Here is a 19,326-nt window from a genome sequence, read left to right as displayed (position 1 = left end):
TATGATTATTTCAAAATCTTACAAGTGGTGCCTTTTTGTCTCAGACATATCCGAATAGCGTACAAATTTTTGTTACGGTTATTTAGTTTTGTCTGCTACCATTTTATTGTTCGATGTTAATTTATTGCTTGATTACCTTTTCAATGTGTTATATATGTTACTATTAACAATATCTGCATCAATTAATTACATTTCAATTCCGAATGCATAAGTTTAGCGTTAATGGTGTAAGTAAGTCGCACGCTTCGCGCAAAAAAGCAGACGCACGACGAATTCGAGCCAACTTGTACGTTCACAGCTACCTATTATTACAATCAACTTTTCCGTGAAATATTCTTCTCGCAATTAGATCGGTGGTAATGCTATCGTGTTTTCACTTGCAGCTGCAAACATTAGACTTGGCCGACCTCTCGATGAACTTCTCCAAAGTGGTCTAGGAGTAAAATGACTATCCCTCAAGCCTCTGATCGAAGACACTGTAAAGATACGTTCAAAGTACTACATTGTAATCGCAATCATAATTAGCATTCGTATAATCATCTCGATAAAATGGAATGACACAAGTTACCGATTAATTAAATATTAAGTACTTGCCCGATTTCCAAGACGGGAAAATCTGTGGATGCAGCTGACCCGACGCAGATGTCACAGATACTGATAATTTCGGTCCTGAATTCTGCAATATAGCTCGAGTGACAGATCTCTTGAATGCCGGAGGTAAATTCAACGAACCTGTCGACACAGAATTAGTCGGAAAAATATTCGGTTATACCGCAATTAAAATTATAACACGAATACACCGAATCTGAGTTACACGAGGGTGCTGATCGGGTAATTATCCATATATTATACTCGTGTACTCACTCGTTATGTCATCGCTAAGAGTCATCTTTGATTGTTTAGTTGTTTGCTGAAGGTGCCGTTCGATTTTGAAATTTTTCATAAATTTTCGACAGACCGAACTTATGTCCTTGTCGTCTAAACATTCTGTGAGATAAGAATCTGAGTATAACATTTCATTTTCAATACGGTATAAGCCTTCAAAGATTGATTATCTTTTAATCATCTTGTGATGTTGGACTTGTTGCAACACACCTAACGAGTCCGAATTGGCGATGATGTTTTCCCTGTATCTGTAATACTTCGTTACTGGATTGTCTTGGAGGAATAATTGTTTCAACTTTCTCAAACTCTGTACGGTTTCGGTCAAATCCTTAACATCTTCGATAGAATTACATCTTGCGTCGCACGATTCAAGCCTTTCGAAATTATTGATGTCCTTCAAAGTTTTCATTCTGTTTCCTGCTACATTCAGAACCTTCAATGACATCTAAGGAAACATAGGTATTTTATAATATGATAAGAATCGTGAACGAGGATCAATCAGTTTTTTTTTTTTAATGAATATAAAAGAGTTGAAAAGATATAAAGTATTTTTCACTCGAAGAAGGTCTTATTGTTAGTATAATAGCATATATTTACGGTTAAATTGTGACAGCTTTTGGGATCGAAATACAGAGATTCCCCCGCGGAAATTTTCTGTCTTTCCACGTGCAGTTCTGTCAAGTTCTCCAGATTTCCCAACCCTTCAATTACGGCAATGTTGTTATATCCCAGGAACAGTGATGTAAGATTTTGCAGACAGTCCAAGTTTTCAATTTTTGATATATTATTGTGTTGCAGATATAAATGCGTGATGTTCGTTCCGAAATGTAAGTTTTCTATTTTACTTATCGAGTTATTGTGGAGATAAATTACGCGCAGGTTCCCACACATCGCAAAGTTACCCTTAATTAAAATATTTCATGTCGAATGAAAGGATAAATGCACGAAGCGTATAACATTATTATAATTTATGCTATTACGTTTTTTCAAGTCATTCGTAATCAATTCAATTTAAGAAAATCGATCATTAATAATGAATTTGTTGAACACACTTACGATCGCATTGATGAATTTGTCATTCATGTAAAGATGAGTGATTTTTCTCAGATGATCCTTTTTTAATTCTTTCGTAAGCGATTTCGATGCCTGCGTCTGTGAACACTTTTTTTCCACGTAGGCAGTCGTTAATTTAACCATTTTTTTAATCGATATAAATTCCAATTTATTCACAAACTTCTGCGATAAAATCACATTATTCTGCCTTCTTTACTTTCGCTCGCGTTTTAGTATCACGGCTACATTCAAGCATTGATCAAACAATTCTCGCGGTGATACCACGTGATTTAAAATGAGATTAATATTCGATCCCAATATTAAAACTTTGGATTACTCGTGATATTAACAACTCAGTAAACTGAAATTCATTTCTTAATTTTATTTATACAGGATTCGAATGAATTAGAAATGCATTATCTGACCCGAAAAGAATTCTTTTTCATTAGTGTGTAATATAATTGGTATACGAAATTTTGAAAATTCGGGTCTTAATTTGTAACTTAATCATATCTCTATACTTATTACATTACATTCTTATTTTATGTTATATGTTTTTATACATGATGACATTATGATTATGGTTATTTCGTGATGCTTTGTCGTCTCGTTAACCGTCGTTGAACTAAATGAAAAAAAATGTCTGCCCCAATTAGCAACTTGTTCAAACACATTTGCACGTTAGCATCTGCAGTTCGTTGGAAATCCCTTGAAATGGCCGTTCATATTACATAATAGGTATTGTGAAAAATTGGGAGCCTAAATGACGGGGTAGTTTCCTGAAAGTTGATAATACAAAATTCGAATTCCTTGACGCAGGCGTGCTTCGACTTTGACGAGCACTCCTTGTACCTATAATGTTACAAACAGGTATGAGTGGCCCGCGGTTGCTATTGATCTGAACGCAAGTCTAGGTCAACTCTTGGTTCTCGTGACATTTCTTAAAAAAATCGCAGGGTGAAACGTGAAAACGTGAAACATGTCTGGTCCTGGATTTTCATTATGACTAACCGTCCCAGACGTACCTGCAGCCGTAGTCACCAACTCAAGATCCCCTTCTGAGTTTGAGCGTTTCAACACGGATCTCGCAACGCTTTGCAAGGCAAGTACCACCTAACAAATATACAACTCCTAGCTGTAGCGCATATGAGACCAAAGAAGAGTAATTTAAAAGAGTAATTTAATTATTTAAAGTATCTTCAGTATTTACACGTGATGGAGAAAAACACTGTGCATACAGACGTAGTGTACCAATTGAAAAAGATATTCATTGGCAAATTACTGCACTTATTTTCCATGACCATTTGCATCCACCAAATTCGTAAGACTGTGATTTCCTCCTGCAGGTGTACCCGGTGAGCCCTGTTACGGGCCCGGGCGCTGCCAGGTCGGTATGGGAGTTGAGCCCGGACCCCGACATGGTGGGACACATGCCGAACAGTCCGTTGTCCGTGGAGGCGGCTCATGCCGGAGGCAAGGGGACCCGAAGAAGAAACAGCCCCGACGACGACGTCTACGCGGATGACGCCGCCCTCAGCCAGGCTTCCGGAGGGACCAGCGACAAGTCGAAGGAGATATTTGACCTGGTACGGGCCGGGTAAGTCTTCTTCAGAAGAATCGTTACAGTTCCTTACGCTTTGATAATACAGCACTGTATGCTCATTGCGATATTTTCTGCGATGAAATTATTTTTCGATAATTAATGGGATGTGTATGATTGATTATAGGGAGGTCGAGGCTATTGAGACGCTCATAGAAATCAATGGAACCTCCAGCATCCTCAGCGCCAGGGACGAATGGGGATACACACCTGCCCATTGGGCTGCCTTGGACGGAAACCTTGAGGTGCGTTAGATGAGATTACTTATTTGAGATTTTTTTATATTTTCAACCTAACTGCGTGCATAAGTTTCAATTTTTCAGAAAAAAGAATTGCCGATGCGAGTACTGCAATTGCGGTAAAATAGGTAAAGCATGAAAATGTTCTACATTCTACCAATAATAATTTCAGCCGTTGTCAGCGCAATTATATAGTAGGTAAAAAATTATCAAATAATGGTGAATGCCACAACAATTTCATGCTATCCCTGATCTTTCTTGTATTTCTGAGCTAGCAATTCTTTTCTTGTTCGTGTTGTAGCTATAAGTGTCATATTTGATTACAATACTTCAAAACTCTTCACAATCTCTGTTCAATTTATGTCCGAGAAGTTTTCTCTGAAAAACTTTCTCCTTCAAAGGGTTGATATCCGTATTTATTCGTACTTCTTCAAGCACGTCAGTCGCTACCTCTATCATAAAATTCGGTGCTTATTTTGTAAAAAGCAATTTTCCAAAACTCTTCCTTGTAGGTGATGCGTTACCTGGTGGAGCGGAACGGACCCGTCGATCTCTCTTGCTTGGGAACGCAGGGGCCCAGGCCCATCCACTGGGCCTGCCGCAAAGGGCACAGTGCAATCGTACAAACCTTGCTGAAGGTTGTAAAAACGTCTCACTACCGCAGTGAACAAGTTTTCCATAGCGCACGATGGACTGTGAGGGAGAAAAAGAGAAAGAGATGAATTTTTTTACAGGCCGGGGTGGCTGTGAACGCGGCCGATTTCAAGGGGTTGACGCCGCTGATGACGGCATGTATGTTTGGGAAAGCCGCAACTGCAGCTTTCCTTTTAGGATCCGGAGCTCAGTGTCACCTGACCGATATAAACGGGGACACAGCTTTGCACTGGGCCGCATACAAAGGCCACCCGGAGCTAATCAGGCTCTTGATGTACAGCGGCGTCGATCTGCAGAAGCCAGACTACTTCGGCTCGACGCCCCTGCACCTCGCCTGTCTATCCGGCAACGTAAACTGCGCGAGGATACTTTGCGAGAAGAGTAAAATCGAGCTTGAGCCGCGCGACAAGAACGGCAAAACGCCACTTCAGCTTGCTCGAGCTCATCGACATGCTGACATTGTAGCTATTCTTCAGGCCGAACAGAAACGGAGATCTCGGTGGATTCCACCGATGAACGAACTTTGGTCGGTCCCAGTCTTTTATAGTTTCGTCGCCTTGTTACGCCTTGGCCTCAATTCCTTAATTTACCGATTGCTTGTTACCTTATCCACACAAATAATCCCATTTTTTTTCGTTCTTACATTTTTTGAAAAGACTCTGGAAAAGTACTAAAATATTGCACAATATTCGGGTTTGAGTTATTATGGTATCAGCTTCGATGCTATCTTGAGAGTCTGACAATAATCGGTTTGACGTTAGTCTTGAGGTAATATCTTTTACCTTCTTCTGATGGAATGTCATCCAGATATTTCGTTGATCACATTGACAGTAGAAAAAAATTAGGCAGTCAATAGAACTGGGATTTCTCAGAAATTCCGGTTCAAGTTATCGTACAAGTTTTTGGAAGAAAAAATTTCACTCGAAAGCATAATTTCGAGAAATGGAGTGCTTTTAAACTTTGAAAATATGGTTCTTAAGAGTAGTTTATGCGAAATCATCGCACTCTAAAATAATGAAACTTTCGTTCTTATTCACACTTTCTAAATGATTAATCCGGTTATTAGGGCATTGCTATTTGGAGGCGCAGGTAACAGCAAAGGGCCTCTTCTTCTTTTCATGGGCTCTGTCTTACTCTGGGGCTATCCAATGTATATGCTGAAGTGTATTCCATTGACGTGGGATGTTCTCCGAGGTAGCCACTATTGTTTTATTTATTGGAACATTGTGATGTGGATTTCATGGATTGTAGCCAATCGGCGGAACCCTGGATACGTGCCTCGAAACAGCGAGACCTACTATAGGGCCATAAAACAGGTGCTGTGATCCTTGCGTGTACTTGAACGTTTTTCCTCTTACAAAAATAAAACTAAGGCTAATGTGTTTTTTCTCCGCAGATTCCTTACTTTGACAAGTGGAAGAAACGGAACGTGATATTGTCGCGACTTTGCCACAGCTGCAGGTGTTTCAGACCACTCAGAGCGAAACACTGCCGTCTCTGCAATCGATGCGTAACGTACTTCGATCACCATTGTCCGTTTATCTACAATTGTGTTGGCCTTAGGAACAGGTTTGTACATACAGAACGAACCCAGGCCTCTGATTCTGCAACTTGTATCACGGTGATGAAAGTGATAAACACCATTTAGACCAGCGATCAGCTTTGGACGGAAAACCTCCTTTATCATCCGTTACAAAGTTACAGAGCCCAGACAAGTCCTTAATGTATCTCAACTATAGTTTTTTCACCCGAGCTCATTTCTTCCACTGTTTCAGAATGTGGTTCTTCCTTTTTGTCCTGAGCATCGCAATAAATTGTTCATTCACGTTATACTTCGCTTGCTACTGCATCGCGATTGAAGGGATTCAATTACTTTATGTACTGGGTCTTCTTGAGGCTTTTGTTTTCTGCGGACTTGGGTGGATATTGACTTGCACTTCCGTAAGACAGATTATCATTCAAAACTACTGTCTTATTCTCGATAGCTCTGTAAAACCCCTTCTTTATTTCACAAACTGCAGGTTCTTCACGCCTGCATGAACCTCACAACAAACGAAATGTTCAATTATAAGAGATACTCATATCTGAGGGACAAACGAGGACGTTACTTGAATCCGTTTAGCAGAGGGCCAGTGCTCAACCTCATGGAATTTTTCCTCTGTCCTCCTGACCACTATGCCGATGACCCTCAGCACTATCATATCTTGAACGAGGACATCGGCACGTGATTTTTTAAATCTTCAATTGCAGATAGCTTTGCCAGAAAATAAATACCGCGAACTCAACTGAATTCGGTTCAATCCTAACTGAATATTTAGTGATTCGATGTAGCATGATGACATCAACAAAATATACATGTTGTATAATCAGCAATGTTTAACGGTAAAAAATACAATATGCTGATAGTAATACAATTTTTCTTCATCCGTGCTAATTTTCAAATTGCCACGACTAAAATGTTCTCATGAATAAAATTCTCTATGATCACTGTGCAAATTAGAGCCTCGCGAAGTAGAATTTTTTACTTAAAAAATACATTGTTCTTATAAGTAGTGTTTAGACAAATTTCTGTAGTGATATCTGGATCCAAACTACACAATATTGTTAAATAAATTATTTATTTTTATTCAATAAAGATCATTGCGTCATTACAAACTACGGATAAAAATGTAGAATAAAAAAATGGCACCCTTAATATCGCAATTACAATAATTAAGTTTACGTAAATTTACGAAAGAGTATAAAAAATATGAATGCAATAAATTACGTTAAAAGCGGTGTAGATTCGTGCACTATAAAACTGTTGCCTTTGATTACATAAATATTCTGAAGTAGAGATTCAATAGATAGACCACATCTGGTGGTAACTTGTAGAAAAAAAAATGAAGTAAAAATCTGTAAAATATGTATATGTATATATAAATCATTCTTCAATATCTTTGGCATACTATAGATTTACGCCATTTCGCCATCGTGAAATTTCCAATTTGGTCTCTTGAGTGCGACTATTCTCAAAGATTCTGCACGTATAATAATAATAATAATAATACTTTTCGCATGCGATTTCTGATTTATAGAAACTAACCTATAGTTAATGAGTCAATTGCGGCATTTAAACCATTTGCACATGAAATAAAAAATTGCACTAACATCTTGTATGTAAAATCTTGAGATACCTGACAATGAAACTAATGAAATTAAAACCCACAATATAATTCTCAAGTCTATGTGAGTTCGTAACAAAAGTCATAGTGCGGTGGATTGTCTGGGATCGGTGGAGGTTCGGTCGGAATGTCTATACCCTCTGCATCTAATAATCTCAATTTAATATCCATAGACAAGAGGGTTTCCAGGTCCTTTTCTGTTTCCTTGCTCGTCATCTTGTTGCCTAAAGTTCGGAATATAGACAGGTGATGGTACAGTTTGATTTCCAATAAAAGTGAAGAAACAATTTCTAATTTCCAAAGATTACATTGTAAACTAATGATTATTTTTCAGAAAGGCTTACCCAGTAAAGCATTGATCCCATCAGTCCAGTAATCAAATACTTGCTCATCTGGTGCTACAAAGTCAAGACTGCTCACCTCGACAGAATCAAGGGCCAAAGAAAATGCAAGCTGATGGGTAGTCTTTCGCCGTTGTAAGTCCTTCATGTGCGGACAGTCTCTACCGGTTAAAAGCGCACGAATCTCGACAACCGCAAGTTTTGCTGGAAGCTCGTCAATTGTTGGCACAGACTTCTCATCGCATTCACCGTAATGAAACACTTTGTGATTTGGTGAAAGTCGAACGTACCGAAATTTGTCTTTCATTCTCTAAAGTCACAAATCATCATATTCCTTATATTGCAATTTTAGAGTACAGTGTTATTGATGAGAAATTAAACTAACAGCTCTGAAAGAAGCTCAACTTACCTGACCTCTGGGACCATATTTGGTGAAACGAGTACCTTCGACTAAGAACCCAAGCCTCTGCTGGCGTATAAGATCCATAATTTCAGGGGTAATTTGTTCCCGAAGTTCAATGATAGGTTTGGCATGGCTCTCACACTCCTCGCGGCTGGTCCTTTCTTGCTGCCAGAGGTTTGTGATTACAGAGTAAGTAAGTTGATGCAGTGTCAATTTAAACTTATCAAGTCCTGTCGGTTTGCTCTGAAGTGCTCGAGTGATTTGCTCTTTAACAACAGAGAAGACTTTGACAAAGTCCTCCGTCGTCGCCCGCATCTCTTTCCATGTTTTATTCAGTAAAACTATGCATACACAGTAAAACTCTTCAAAGGGATGATCATGTTTAAAAAACATTGGGTGATAACACTGCCCTTGTTCGCTGGGAGCTTCACCTATTCGTAATACCTAAAAGAAGGTCGAAAAATATTGATATGTCATAGCATATTTCATTACTTGTATACAATTTTGTGTCAAATACTTGTCAATCGCTCAAAAATCTTACCTCGCAGAGAAGTTTTACTAATTCGACGCTAGTTCGTCCGAATGGACACTCATGCTCATCGGCTCGACACGAATTCTCCAGAACCACCTTTGTGTAACTCTCCACATGATTTCTTGCAAAGTAAACCATACAATCCAGAGCTAACATTCCTGGTGGAGTTTCGGTAAAATCCATGGCTGGGTTTATATCGTACTTAAAGCCTAGTTTCTTGTAATCTTTAGCAAAAATGCCTTGTTTTCGAGCTGTTACATCTCCGCTTACGGACCCTTCAGTATCAAATGCAATGCGACGAAGTTCTTTGATCTTGTCAAGTGCATCCTGATCTTGGGGATCCATTTTAGTCATCATTCTCTGTTCTAACAGTCCTAGCAACAGTGTCTGCAGCACATAGAGTTGATGTGCCATCTCGCTGCCAACCTGGAAGTAATTAGAAGAATTTAAGAAAACTTTTATGAGAAAATGTTCACGTTTGAGTACCAATTTATTATTAAATCTTACCTGTCCTGTTGATTGTATTACATTGGTAACAAAGACGAGCCGTAATTGTTTAGATTGCAGAGTAGCAGCGACAGCTCGCCGTTTAGGCAAGTCTGCCTTGAGAAATAGAGCATTGATGAGGGACATAGCATTTTGTTGGATTTGAGGGCTCTGACTTTGCAAGTGCATGACTAAATTTGGAAAAGTAACTTCCTTTTCAACTTGACTGTATTTTCCCGAAGAATTCACGACAATATTTTCCAAAATTTGCAAGGATGCTTCGACCACCTTAGAGTCCGGCGGAGTCGCTTGATTGTTCACATAGCTAGCCACCTTATTTATGAACGGAGATTCCAATATATCCCACGATACAATCCCATGATCCATCAATTCCACAAAGGATTGCAAGAGAAAGGCTAGTGTGTTACTTTTAGATTTACCAGCCTCAACCTACCGTTATAAAAAGACATATGAAAGAACATTGGATTTGGATTAAAAAATCGTTCAAGAAACAGAGTTACAGATTTGTAAGAGCAGTATTAGCTGTTTACTAGAAGAATAAAGAAGTAGCAATTTCTAGTTATTAAATACAAGGTATGAATAGTTTTTGTATTTTAAAGGGATTGGTTTTTGGTTGAACATTAATGTTACATCATATACACATTGCATAGTAAACTATGAGATGAGACAAGGTTTGATCATGGAAGGATCTTTATCGTTCTTTGATTCCTTTGAAGTTGAAGCTACATTATAACCCAAGTGTGCACGTCATGATTTTTCCAGATTCATTTGTAGATAAAATAACTCGAAAACAATTTTGATGAGGCACACCAAACTTCCATGTGAATATAATTTATCAGAAACTTACTCTCTATGGTTACGAATGGTAATCGACCCTAATTTAACATCTGTCATGTAAATTGAATAATTGTTCGAAAACTCCAATTGCTTTTGAAATAATAGGGACAAGTAAATATTCAGCCTATCAAGGGTGTCCAAAATGCCTGAATACATTTACACTGCAGTGCAAATAGTCACATTGTTAAAAATTACCTGTGAAATAATGAGAGCCAAGCCTTGTTTATTGATAAATTCCAAAGCAAATGTAACGTCGTTGCTAAGAGTGCTTAATTTCTGGAGTGCTGCAACTTTTTCATCGTTATTGCCATTGTTTAGTTTGGCTAGTATGTCGCTGGCTGTTTTTGAAGGTGAATGTTCCAGTCTTAAAATGCTTCCATTTTTTATTTCATTCCGATTTTTTTCTGTTATATAGTTATGGTTGTTATCTGAAAATTGCAGAGCATACGTGTCGGGATCTGAGAGATCCCAAGCATTGCACAGTTCCTGCAAGACGACATATACAGTGATGAGTTCATCAGAAAATAGATAATTTATAAATAATATTGTCGCTATGACCAAAGATTTTACTTGAATTCAATGTATGCAACAAACTATACTTTTATCAAGTCAAAATATTTTAAGGATGTGCAACAAGCATAGGGCATAGCAGATATTGAATTTTTATTTAGATGAATTTGATCCTTAGGTTGAATATCCGCATTCAGTATTATTGGCAGTCGATAATTCGCTGAAAGGTAAACTGGAGGTTGTATGAATAGGCTCTTCAATCTTCATTTAATTAAAGTCTGTATGTACCTGAATTATTCCGGTCAAAGGCTGCTTTTGATTAAATTCAATTAATTGTGCTTGTTGATCGGCCATTTCTATGGCTATTTTAACAATATTCGAATCCTTCGTGGCTGGCATTTTTATTGTTTTTGTGTACATGGGACACCGAACTGTAGTGGTGATTGTCAGCCGCAATCAATTTTGGTTGATAATGAAATGACAGAGAATAGCTTGTTGCTATTCTCTGTGAAAGTGAACTTTGTGCATCAAGGTGCAGCCGTTATTAGTCATCTACGCACTAATCACGTTCACAACTTTATTTATTTGGAATCCGCAACATGAAACACAACTCCCAACAACGGACTACGCGACAACTCAATGAGTGCCACGAACTTGACGTTTAGGAAAATGACAATGAAATCCTGGGCTGCGTTCACAAACTTTAGTTGGTAAGGTTGGTAAGATGTATTCCGAACTAATCTCATTCGCTGTTTTATGCTTGTTTATCATAGCAGTTAAAATAAGACAATGATATTCCGAATCTTTGTCAAGTTGCGGAACTCTTCAGACTTCTTCAGAATCGACTCGCATTTGTTTGTCCACGGTCCGTGTGAAAAGACAAAAGAATAGACGAATTCTTCTAACAAGGTCAATTTATTTACAAGATAATAATGTCATATGGCTATTGTCAATTGTTTCATTATTTCTACTTATTTTTAGATGCAAATAACATTTTATACAACAGCCTGTTACAACAAGCTTAGAAAAATATAAGCTATTATCTAATTTTAGAATAAAATTAAGTTACGTTATTTTAATATTTGTTGGCACTATTGCTCATGTTGTATTGAAAATCCTTATTTGCTGATCTCGAGCGCAGGCATACATATATGTGGTGTATTTCTGTTTTTTCCTACCCAGCACTGTCAAAAAAACTGACTGATAAGAAAGTTGTTGAAGTCTGTACTCTAAATAAAACGTTTTTAATCATTTAGATGAAAAATTTGTCAAGACTGGGTCTTATTTTGGACTTGCAGAAGATATTTCAAATTAAATTTCATGCATAGTTTCTTCATAATCTTTACAGCCTTTGTTTTTATTCTTACGCATAAGTAGTAAATGAAACATACTAACCAATGCATGTACTTTGCTCGCAAGATTACATAGCGACACTGACAAAAAATATTGTCATTATTTATAAAAATGTATTTACATGTACCATAATTGCACCCTTTAGAATTCAAATTTGATTAGAATGTGATCGATATTCCGATATTGTACAAATACGATTGTTAATAATTGACTAAAACTGTGATACAAGACTGTCTGTGCAGTTATTACCTATAGTACTACAGTCTCGTTGCTAAATTAGATATAAATATAATTCGCTAGTGTTGAATTAGAATCTGTTTGCTTACTAAGAATGGCACAGAATTATCTCATTACGATTCGAATGAAAAGAACCTTCGTTGACTAATCTATACTAGTTTAACATTCCAAGTTTGCTTAATATACATTAAAAGAATATACCAAAATAGGTAAACTTTCGAAAATGAAAATAAAATTCAGAAGAAAAATAAAAAAATTGTAATTACAACAATATGCGCTATAGTTGAACTGTTATTGAAGTCTTTTTAAAGATGTTGAAAATCATGAAACATTTGTTATATCATATTTTCCAGTCCCATGGTATACATAAGACTCCATCGCTCATAACTGAATAGTAGTGAGTGACCCATAGCCTAATCCCAGAAAGCATTGGCATTAGAACAGTTTTGTTCTGCAAAAGGTGTTCGCAGCATTGTATCATCAAATCTGGTGTTATGCTATCATCTTTATCTAGCGCTGCCAGCTCTAGCTCAAGTGCTACTTTTCTGTGAAGCTCTCGTTCTACGTGTTTCACCCTGAAAAATACATTAAACTGTTAAGTTTTTTGAAAACCTTCAATAAAACGAATTTATTCACAAAGTGTAATGAAAATATTTGTCTGCAACACAACTAGTTACAAATGATAAGGGCATAACATAGTCGATCTGACATTTGTGCCACAAGGAAATATTCTCGCACAGATTTTTTAACAGCAGCTGAGCTGATACTCCGAAATGATTCGCTGTTGTGTCATCAAGTCCAAGTCAGTAATTGAGTTCATTGACTTTTGGCAGTTTTTTCGATTTCCTAGATTTGTAAAACCCCTGATAATTTTGTGAAGAAACATACCTGTTGTAATGATTTAGTCTCTCAGTAGCTGCATTCAAATTTTCTGTGATGAAGCTAATTAATAGAAAACTAGGGCAGGATGATGGAACGATGAATTGTCCTGTGGGTGATAGCATCAAAGGCCCAGCTTCGCTATTAAAAAGAATAGATATTTAATGATAATTGCTTCAATTTCATCGGAATTCGAAAAAAAATTAACACAAGACTCTGAAGAACCTACGTTTCGACTACAATTTCGTAAGCGCTCAGATCTTCGGGCCAATCTGTCGGGTATTTTCTACGGCTTCGATAGTCACTCAGAGTAGTAGTTAACTGACGTAACTGTTGTTCGTACTGATCCACCATGACCTTTGGCATGAATTTCCTGCACATAAATTGCACCCTGAGCCTTACCGTCACTCATTACCTACTCTACGTTACACACCGTCTTCCAACTTTGATGCCAAGCAGAACTTGAGAGACAGCCTTTTCAAATGCCGGGAGCCGCAGCAGAACAGCATCTTGTTTTTTCACATTCTTCACTAGCTGCAATGTTAACCGTTAAAACCACATACTACTTTAACGACTACCACTCAATTTCTACTTCAAAATTTTGTATCTATCAACATGTCTTACATCAAGCCAGTTGTGCCGCACTTCACCAGAGTTCAACATTACATTTCCCTCCAAATTGATGCCTGTGTCATTAGCAAAGACTAGAATTCTACCTTGGAGAACTTTCATGGGCTCAGGATGGTGTTTGGAGAGTGCCAGAAAGGCTAATAAGCAACCGCGATAGTGAGCAATATTCCAGCCGCAGTCCCAAACTATTTTCTTCAAGCCCAAGTCTAAACATAATTCTTTCTCTAGTTTGGCCACCTCCTCACGGATCGGTCGACATGCCTCTAATTTCACAAGGGCTTCATTGCTATGCTTTTCTAAATATGCTCTGAAACACCAAAACATCTTTGTGACTCTTAACAATCCATAGTACAAACCAAAATATACTTATGTATAAGTTTTTATATAATTATGTACTAATTTTCTGACATTTCCAGGCACTCAACATTTTTTTCTGGACACTATTATTACACAATGTATAGAATGCATAAAACCTATAATAACGCGATCAGCATACTTGATTAGAAAGAAAATGCTTCTTCGTTAGTTGAAGGTAATGCTGATTTTTCTTTGAATGTGTATGAAAAGTGGTCGCAGCTGTTTTTTAAACCCCATCTTTTATTTATTTATATCATCATCTTGATATCATCTTTTTTGTTCTGGATCATTATAAAAATAATTGGTTTATCAAAGTAAATTGAAAGCAGTTTATTTTCGCTGCGTGCATTAGACGATTACTTGTGGAAATATATAATAACATCAGTAATTAATGGATTTCTACCAAATTTTCTAAGATATGACAGAATTTTAAAGACTTATTTGTGCTTTGCATATACATTTCACAACGTCTATGTACTGATACATCGTGAACCTTGTCTTGAACGAAGAAGGTGACGGTTGTGAAAACCAACCAAAGAAAGAGCTGAATTTTATTAAAGGTTGATCGCGTTTAGGGCTGATACATACACTTACTTGAACGTGTCAGGTTCCAAGTTGATTTTCCTCCTCATAATAATGGAAGCATAGATAGGATCATCCTCAAGTTCAGAAAAATCAATTCTGCCATCATGTGCTCTATACCTCTGCCAAAATTGTGACTTTAGCTTTGAAGCTGGTGGTTTTTTCTCTTCTATTTTATCAACGAAAGTTGTGGAAAGATTGCATGCCTTAAGTATGCACAGAATTGTTTCTCTGACATCACGATCTGCCAACTGTATTTTCACCAAGGTAAATTTTCCAGCCTTGACTTCCTTTTCGTCTTTTGAGCGTAGATAAAAGGGCAGCGTAGTCGGCCTGATTGGCCTCCGTTGCTGCAGAGTTTCAATCAAAGAACTCAACTGCTTCAGGGAGTTTTCATTCACAGTCTGGAGATTAAATGAAGCAAACTTTATAATTAATATTTGCTCCAGTGTTGGCATTTTTGTATTGCACTTGAAATCGGTGAATGAACAAAGGATTGACGAAACTCTTTCACGCACAAGTATGTACGATATAAATAACATAGAATCTGCCAGATCCTAACGCTATACCTATCCATGTTAGAAACACACGCAGTATAACTTATGTCATCACAGAATACGAAACAAAAATTTGAAAACAAGGACTTACCCTTTGTGTGGGAAATTGGCCAAACAAGTCGGGATGCACAGAGAAATAGAAGGGTCTTAAAGCCGTAGATACTTCACCTGTGCTTAGGGCCCTTACAGCGTCTTGGCTGCGGATGCTGGATATTAAGAAAAATCATTTTTAGACAGAAAGTAATTTGAAATTAATTTCAAATTGCAGTATTTTTCGAATATCTATTGGCTTACCATTTTTTTAACGTGCAATACATCTTGAGTAATAAATTCTGCTAGTTTCTTAATATTTTCATGTTTCAGTGAACTCTGTGGTGCACTCTGTATTTATTCCTAGGATAATTATCTAGTACACTATTGAATATTTTCGAAAATCTACGGAACACGAATCGTCGCGTACGTCACGTCACCTTGAACAACGAACGTGAAAGGATAATAAAATGTGTTGTGTTCTGAACTCAGTTTGCTGTCTTTATCTCTCTTGCTCTACCCGATTTTTCCTGAGCTCTCTCTCAGTCTTCAGAAATTTTTAGGACCGGCAGCTTATCTCGGAACACAACAGAATACACCCTACCTTTAATCCCGTAGAATTTTTAGTACCGATGATTCGTTTGAAAATACAGTAACTGATACAGCGTCATCACCAAGATGAAACTTCGAACTTGGCTCAAGCCTCTACACACAGCAGTCATGCATATTTTCTGTAGATGTAAGGTTAGGTTGATTAGGATATGTTACATCTGATTGGTGGATACTTGAAATTCCACAACTTTTATTTTCATTTCAGCGAGCAGCACAATGACGCCAAGTAACTGGTTATATTCATTTAAATAAATAGTTGATAATTTATTAGCTGTCAGCATTACATATCATTATTATACTTGTACATAGGTACATACATACACATGAATTGTCTATGGATAAATTCGACATTGTAGTGATTAATTAATTAAATAACCATGGGACGATAATTACTTAATTCAGTGATATTATTAATACAATTGTACTAGGTTTTGAATATAACAAAGAGGAAGCTGAGGAATATTATACTAATTGTTAGCACCATAATACAGTATAATTTGCGATTCGCTCTTTGGTACGTATCAGCTTTTTTTAATTGCTTATAACCCTCTTGCACTTGTATCTGTGTCTGTTCAACGTTGTAGTCAATTCGGTCTAATACGCTACCTTGATCCTGAACCATGTGTGCCAGGTCCTACAAAAATCATAAGCAGATTGTTAGTAACGATTGTCCATTGCTTTGTTTTATTTGGTTGTATCAAAAATCTGCAAGTATTGTTGTATTGAAGCAAGGAAATAACTTCATGGTAAATCTCTACCTTAAATATATGATTTAGATCAGATATGCTCTGTACAATATGTCCGACTTCTTGTTCTCTTATCATTGCTTCTCTGGTCCGCTCTTCGTCATCAAATTCCAAAAGGACCTCTTGCTGCAACTGCCGTTCGTGTTGTTGTTCATAGTTACTTCCACCAACCTGGGCAAACTTTAAATCTGTTGCCCATGAATCCGATGGTTCAACAGAAACAAACTCTTGATCTTCCTCAAAGTACTGCCGACTTCTTTCTTCTCTCGAATTCAATTCTGTCATTAACATGGATTACATTTAGTTAAAGCCTGGATGACGATTGAATAATCTTTACACGATTATGTTGTGAATCAGATTCTGTGTTTCAGCCTTCAGATATTTAAACAAAGCCACGATCTTAACTGACATAAATTTGAGTTTTTCTTTTCGATGCGATCAAACCTAGATAGAAACATACAGACATATCAATGTCAATTTGCCCAAGAGAGAACTGCAGTTGCATTGAGTGAATAAAAGTAAAATCGATAAAATGGAGCATGCATCACTGAACAGAGATCTTTTGAACCTATTTCTTCTATGTTTTCTCCCCCAGCATTTTAGTAATGAATAAGATTCTGACTTTTATCAAACTTGAACATAACAATTTTTACTTGACTTGGAACATTGTGACTTTTAGTTGAATTTTAACACAGTGTTATGTACATCTTCAGGTTTAGGATTCTGGCTGAACAGATGATAAAATTATATCAATAGTGATAGTACGCTGTAAGTAGTGGCTTTGCGCAGCTCGATAGGATAACCCCAGCTCTTGGAGAGCAGTGGAAAGAGCTACTGCGGCACTGGCTGCAAGTCGACGTTCACTTGCTCTACTTTCTTGTCTGGCAGCTGTCTTGATAAGTTGCACTTGCCGATGGCCACTTGTAAATGCTCTTCCCATCTCTCTGGTCAATTGCTCCATCTGCCTTTCTTCCTGCACATGCCATACAAAATTATGCTCAACTTTTTTCAAAAGAGCTATTTATTACAAATATTTACATTTAAAATCCCATGAAATTAATTTTTTTCATTTGAAAAGAACATGATTATTCGCTGAAATCTATTTCAGGCAGTAATATATTACAAGAGGCGGAAAAAGGTGGAAGGCAAATAATATGCTGATACTTAGATATTCCATTTACATTTCAATATGAATTGACTAGAGCCTTGTGCCAGCTCCAGTCATACCTGAGATGTGTCATCCAACGTTGGCCTGGTCAAATGCTTTGCATGAAGTTCCTTTAATTCAGCAAGCTTTGCTCGCAGTCTACTAAGGATGTATTGGGTTTCTTCCAGAGCATCAGACCATGCAGGTGGTGCATCTCCAGCCAAATTCAAACCCCCTAGCTCGACGTCACCTCCAGTCATTGATTCCGGGGCTACAAGAGCCATTCTGTCCGACAAATTCTGTGTTAAAATAGTAATTATCGCATGATGATTTGCTGTCAATTGGCATATGGTTAATCAAACCAAGTTTGAAGAAATTACTGTGGGCTAACATCAGTAAATGGATTAACGAAAATTTTCTTACTTGTTCAGAGTATATGTGTCGAGTCTGTGATGCATTGTTACGCATAAGAATAAAAGGTTCTGTTAAACTTCGAGTCGCCATTGTTTTATTACAGTACAGTCTTTATTAAGTCTGACTCTAAATATTTATCACTCTCGTTTTTTACACCTTGACAGCTCTAAGACCGAGCCGTCATCAACAGGGAGTCGCAGTCGTCATGTTTCTAACCATGGAATTTTTATTTTTCAACGAATCGATCCATTGTTCTGTAACATGCACGGCGAAACGTTTAGTTTCTCTTAATTGGGATATTCAAGGGCTTTCTGAAGTATCAGTTCCACCTTCATTGCTGGCCATGTAACATTTTATCTAAATTTAATAGAGTATACGACGAGCCTATCTTGGTTTCTATCCGTTTATGTGACTTATAATACCGAACATTGACTTGGGCATAGACGAAATGAATATTTCAAGACAAGTAACTAAACTTCATTATTTGATATAAAAAAGTAGATTAGGAATGTTGGCATGTTAACCGTCTGAAGTCAACGTCAATGGGTCGGTGAGAGAGAATAGTTGGTAATTGCAGGAAACTTCTATATTAACCGTTTCAGGCTCATTTAGCCCACACTTTCGGCGAGCCTTTCACCCGTATTCATAGTCCTTCTTTGAGAAACAAGGATTCCTTGTTCCTCATTTCACGTTTCACGAACAAGGAATCCTTGTTCCTCAAGGAAGGACTATGAATACGGGTGTAAGTTCATATAACGATTTTAGCAATGAGTTCATGCACGATCAGATCGAAAATCACGCAAATGTATGGCAACTACGGTGCAAACGTGCACGGGGCATTCAATAGATGTAAAGTCACGTAACATTTTAACAGGCACGACCATAAATTCTCTGTTAAATTTTCTGATCCTATGAAGGCAACATACGATGTGATATTCTCGCCATGATTCCTACCTGACTCAAACAGGGTTGCCGAACCGTTCGAATGGTCATTCCGTAAAAGATAAGTCTGTAAGTTTCAAGCAAAATGTCCAGATACACGTTCATACGAATCAAT

At 37.4% G+C, this 19,326-nt stretch overlaps 5 protein-coding genes and 2 long non-coding RNA genes across 10 annotated transcripts; 3 read left to right on the top strand and 4 right to left on the bottom strand.

Moving 5' to 3' along the window:
* Positions 1 to 64: 64 nt before the first annotated feature.
* LOC124300812 (protein phosphatase 1 regulatory subunit 42-like) lies at positions 65 to 1,776 on the bottom strand. Its single transcript, XM_046755208.1, has 5 exons — positions 1,483 to 1,776; positions 1,096 to 1,330; positions 865 to 1,002; positions 595 to 732; positions 65 to 476 (listed from the first exon to the last, which is right to left on the bottom strand). Exons 1-5 carry the CDS (start codon positions 1,774 to 1,776, stop codon positions 346 to 348), a joined length of 936 nt encoding a protein of 311 aa, XP_046611164.1. The 3' UTR covers positions 65 to 345.
* Positions 1,777 to 2,802: 1,026 nt separating this feature from the next.
* LOC124300808 (probable protein S-acyltransferase 23) lies at positions 2,803 to 7,086 on the top strand. Its single transcript, XM_046755203.1, has 9 exons — positions 2,803 to 3,040; positions 3,285 to 3,535; positions 3,666 to 3,783; positions 4,290 to 4,415; positions 4,512 to 4,957; positions 5,498 to 5,747; positions 5,828 to 6,000; positions 6,207 to 6,372; positions 6,453 to 7,086. Exons 2-9 carry the CDS (start codon positions 3,357 to 3,359, stop codon positions 6,657 to 6,659), a joined length of 1,665 nt encoding a protein of 554 aa, XP_046611159.1. The 5' UTR covers positions 2,803 to 3,040; positions 3,285 to 3,356; the 3' UTR covers positions 6,660 to 7,086.
* A 432-nt stretch (positions 7,087 to 7,518) lies between these two features.
* On the bottom strand, positions 7,519 to 11,385 carry LOC124300807 (engulfment and cell motility protein 1). 2 transcript variants are annotated; one of them, XM_046755201.1, is made up of 7 exons: positions 11,014 to 11,385; positions 10,411 to 10,701; positions 9,379 to 9,807; positions 8,881 to 9,297; positions 8,346 to 8,783; positions 7,940 to 8,246; positions 7,519 to 7,819 (listed from the first exon to the last, which is right to left on the bottom strand). In XM_046755201.1, exons 1-7 carry the CDS (start codon positions 11,143 to 11,145, stop codon positions 7,656 to 7,658), a joined length of 2,178 nt encoding a protein of 725 aa, XP_046611157.1. In that variant the 5' UTR covers positions 11,146 to 11,385; the 3' UTR covers positions 7,519 to 7,655. The 2 variants fall into 2 exon arrangements, with proteins under 2 accessions (XP_046611157.1, XP_046611158.1); XM_046755202.1 differs by lacking the exon at positions 9,379 to 9,807.
* Positions 11,386 to 11,452: 67 nt separating this feature from the next.
* Positions 11,453 to 12,153, top strand: LOC124300815 (uncharacterized). The gene is made up of 2 exons (XR_006907333.1): positions 11,453 to 11,634; positions 11,707 to 12,153. It is a non-coding gene; the product is annotated as an uncharacterized LOC124300815 (long non-coding RNA).
* Positions 11,622 to 16,052, bottom strand: LOC124300809 (T-cell activation inhibitor, mitochondrial). Of its 2 annotated transcripts, XM_046755205.1 has the most exons (9): positions 15,955 to 16,052; positions 15,615 to 15,790; positions 15,412 to 15,526; positions 14,776 to 15,167; positions 13,819 to 14,131; positions 13,628 to 13,728; positions 13,424 to 13,585; positions 13,204 to 13,335; positions 11,622 to 12,890 (listed from the first exon to the last, which is right to left on the bottom strand). In XM_046755205.1, exons 2-9 carry the CDS (start codon positions 15,635 to 15,637, stop codon positions 12,656 to 12,658), a joined length of 1,473 nt encoding a protein of 490 aa, XP_046611161.1. In that variant the 5' UTR covers positions 15,638 to 15,790; positions 15,955 to 16,052; the 3' UTR covers positions 11,622 to 12,655. The 2 variants fall into 2 exon arrangements, with proteins under 2 accessions (XP_046611161.1, XP_046611160.1); XM_046755204.1 differs by having other exon boundaries at positions 15,615 to 16,049.
* A 99-nt stretch (positions 16,053 to 16,151) lies between these two features.
* On the top strand, positions 16,152 to 18,351 carry LOC124300814 (uncharacterized). The gene is made up of 2 exons (XR_006907332.1): positions 16,152 to 16,271; positions 18,044 to 18,351. It is a non-coding gene; the product is annotated as an uncharacterized LOC124300814 (long non-coding RNA).
* LOC124300811 (syntaxin-16) lies at positions 16,206 to 18,757 on the bottom strand. 2 transcript variants are annotated; one of them, XM_046755207.1, is made up of 5 exons: positions 18,279 to 18,757; positions 17,936 to 18,140; positions 17,474 to 17,681; positions 16,721 to 16,986; positions 16,206 to 16,596 (listed from the first exon to the last, which is right to left on the bottom strand). In XM_046755207.1, the coding sequence occupies exons 1-5, from the start codon at positions 18,311 to 18,313 to the stop codon at positions 16,387 to 16,389; spliced, it is 924 nt and encodes a 307-aa protein (XP_046611163.1). In that variant the 5' UTR covers positions 18,314 to 18,757; the 3' UTR covers positions 16,206 to 16,386. The 2 variants fall into 2 exon arrangements, with proteins under 2 accessions (XP_046611163.1, XP_046611162.1); XM_046755206.1 differs by having other exon boundaries at positions 17,936 to 18,154; positions 18,279 to 18,756.
* Between the last annotated feature and the right edge of the window lie 569 nt (positions 18,758 to 19,326).

Source organism: Neodiprion virginianus, chromosome 3 (assembly GCF_021901495.1).
Source record: "Neodiprion virginianus isolate iyNeoVirg1 chromosome 3, iyNeoVirg1.1, whole genome shotgun sequence".
Taxonomy (NCBI): Eukaryota; Metazoa; Arthropoda; class Insecta; order Hymenoptera; family Diprionidae; genus Neodiprion; species Neodiprion virginianus.
Note: the sequence above shows the minus strand (reverse complement) of the source record. Positions and strands in the feature narration are given on the sequence as shown.

Excerpts from the sequence above, each read along its gene's own strand:
- LOC124300812 (XM_046755208.1), bottom strand. The coding sequence starts at position 1,776 with ATGTGTGGGAACCTGCGCGTAATTTATCTCCACAATAACTCGATAAGT. Across the intron at positions 1,003-1,095 it reads CGCCAATTCGGACTCGTTAG|ATTCTTATCTCACAGAATGT; the intron begins GTGTGTTGCAAC and ends TGTTATACTCAG. Across the intron at positions 477-594 it reads TTTCCCGTCTTGGAAATCGG|TGTCTTCGATCAGAGGCTTG; the intron begins GCAAGTACTTAA and ends GTATCTTTACAG.
- LOC124300808 (XM_046755203.1), top strand. The coding sequence starts at position 3,357 with ATGGTGGGACACATGCCGAACAGTCCGTTGTCCGTGGAGGCGGCTCAT. Across the intron at positions 6,001-6,206 it reads TGTGTTGGCCTTAGGAACAG|AATGTGGTTCTTCCTTTTTG; the intron begins GTTTGTACATAC and ends CCACTGTTTCAG. Across the intron at positions 6,373-6,452 it reads GGATATTGACTTGCACTTCC|GTTCTTCACGCCTGCATGAA; the intron begins GTAAGACAGATT and ends CACAAACTGCAG.
- LOC124300807 (XM_046755201.1), bottom strand. The coding sequence starts at position 11,145 with ATGTACACAAAAACAATAAAAATGCCAGCCACGAAGGATTCGAATATT. Across the intron at positions 9,808-10,410 it reads TGGCTCTCATTATTTCACAG|GTTGAGGCTGGTAAATCTAA; the intron begins GTAATTTTTAAC and ends TTATAACGGTAG. Across the intron at positions 9,298-9,378 it reads TAATACAATCAACAGGACAG|GTTGGCAGCGAGATGGCACA; the intron begins GTAAGATTTAAT and ends AATTACTTCCAG.
- LOC124300809 (XM_046755205.1), bottom strand. The coding sequence starts at position 15,637 with ATGTATTGCACGTTAAAAAAATG. Across the intron at positions 15,527-15,614 it reads TATTGCACGTTAAAAAAATG|CATCCGCAGCCAAGACGCTG; the intron begins GTAAGCCAATAG and ends CTTAATATCCAG. Across the intron at positions 14,132-14,775 it reads TTGGAACCTGACACGTTCAA|AGCATATTTAGAAAAGCATA; the intron begins GTAAGTGTATGT and ends TTGGTGTTTCAG.
- LOC124300811 (XM_046755206.1), bottom strand. The coding sequence starts at position 18,359 with ATGGCGACTCGAAGTTTAACAGAACCTTTTATTCTTATGCGTAACAAT. Across the intron at positions 17,682-17,935 it reads CGTTGGATGACACATCTCAG|GAAGAAAGGCAGATGGAGCA; the intron begins GTATGACTGGAG and ends TGGCATGTGCAG. Across the intron at positions 16,987-17,473 it reads GCAAAGCCACTACTTACAGC|AATTGAATTCGAGAGAAGAA; the intron begins GTACTATCACTA and ends TGTTAATGACAG.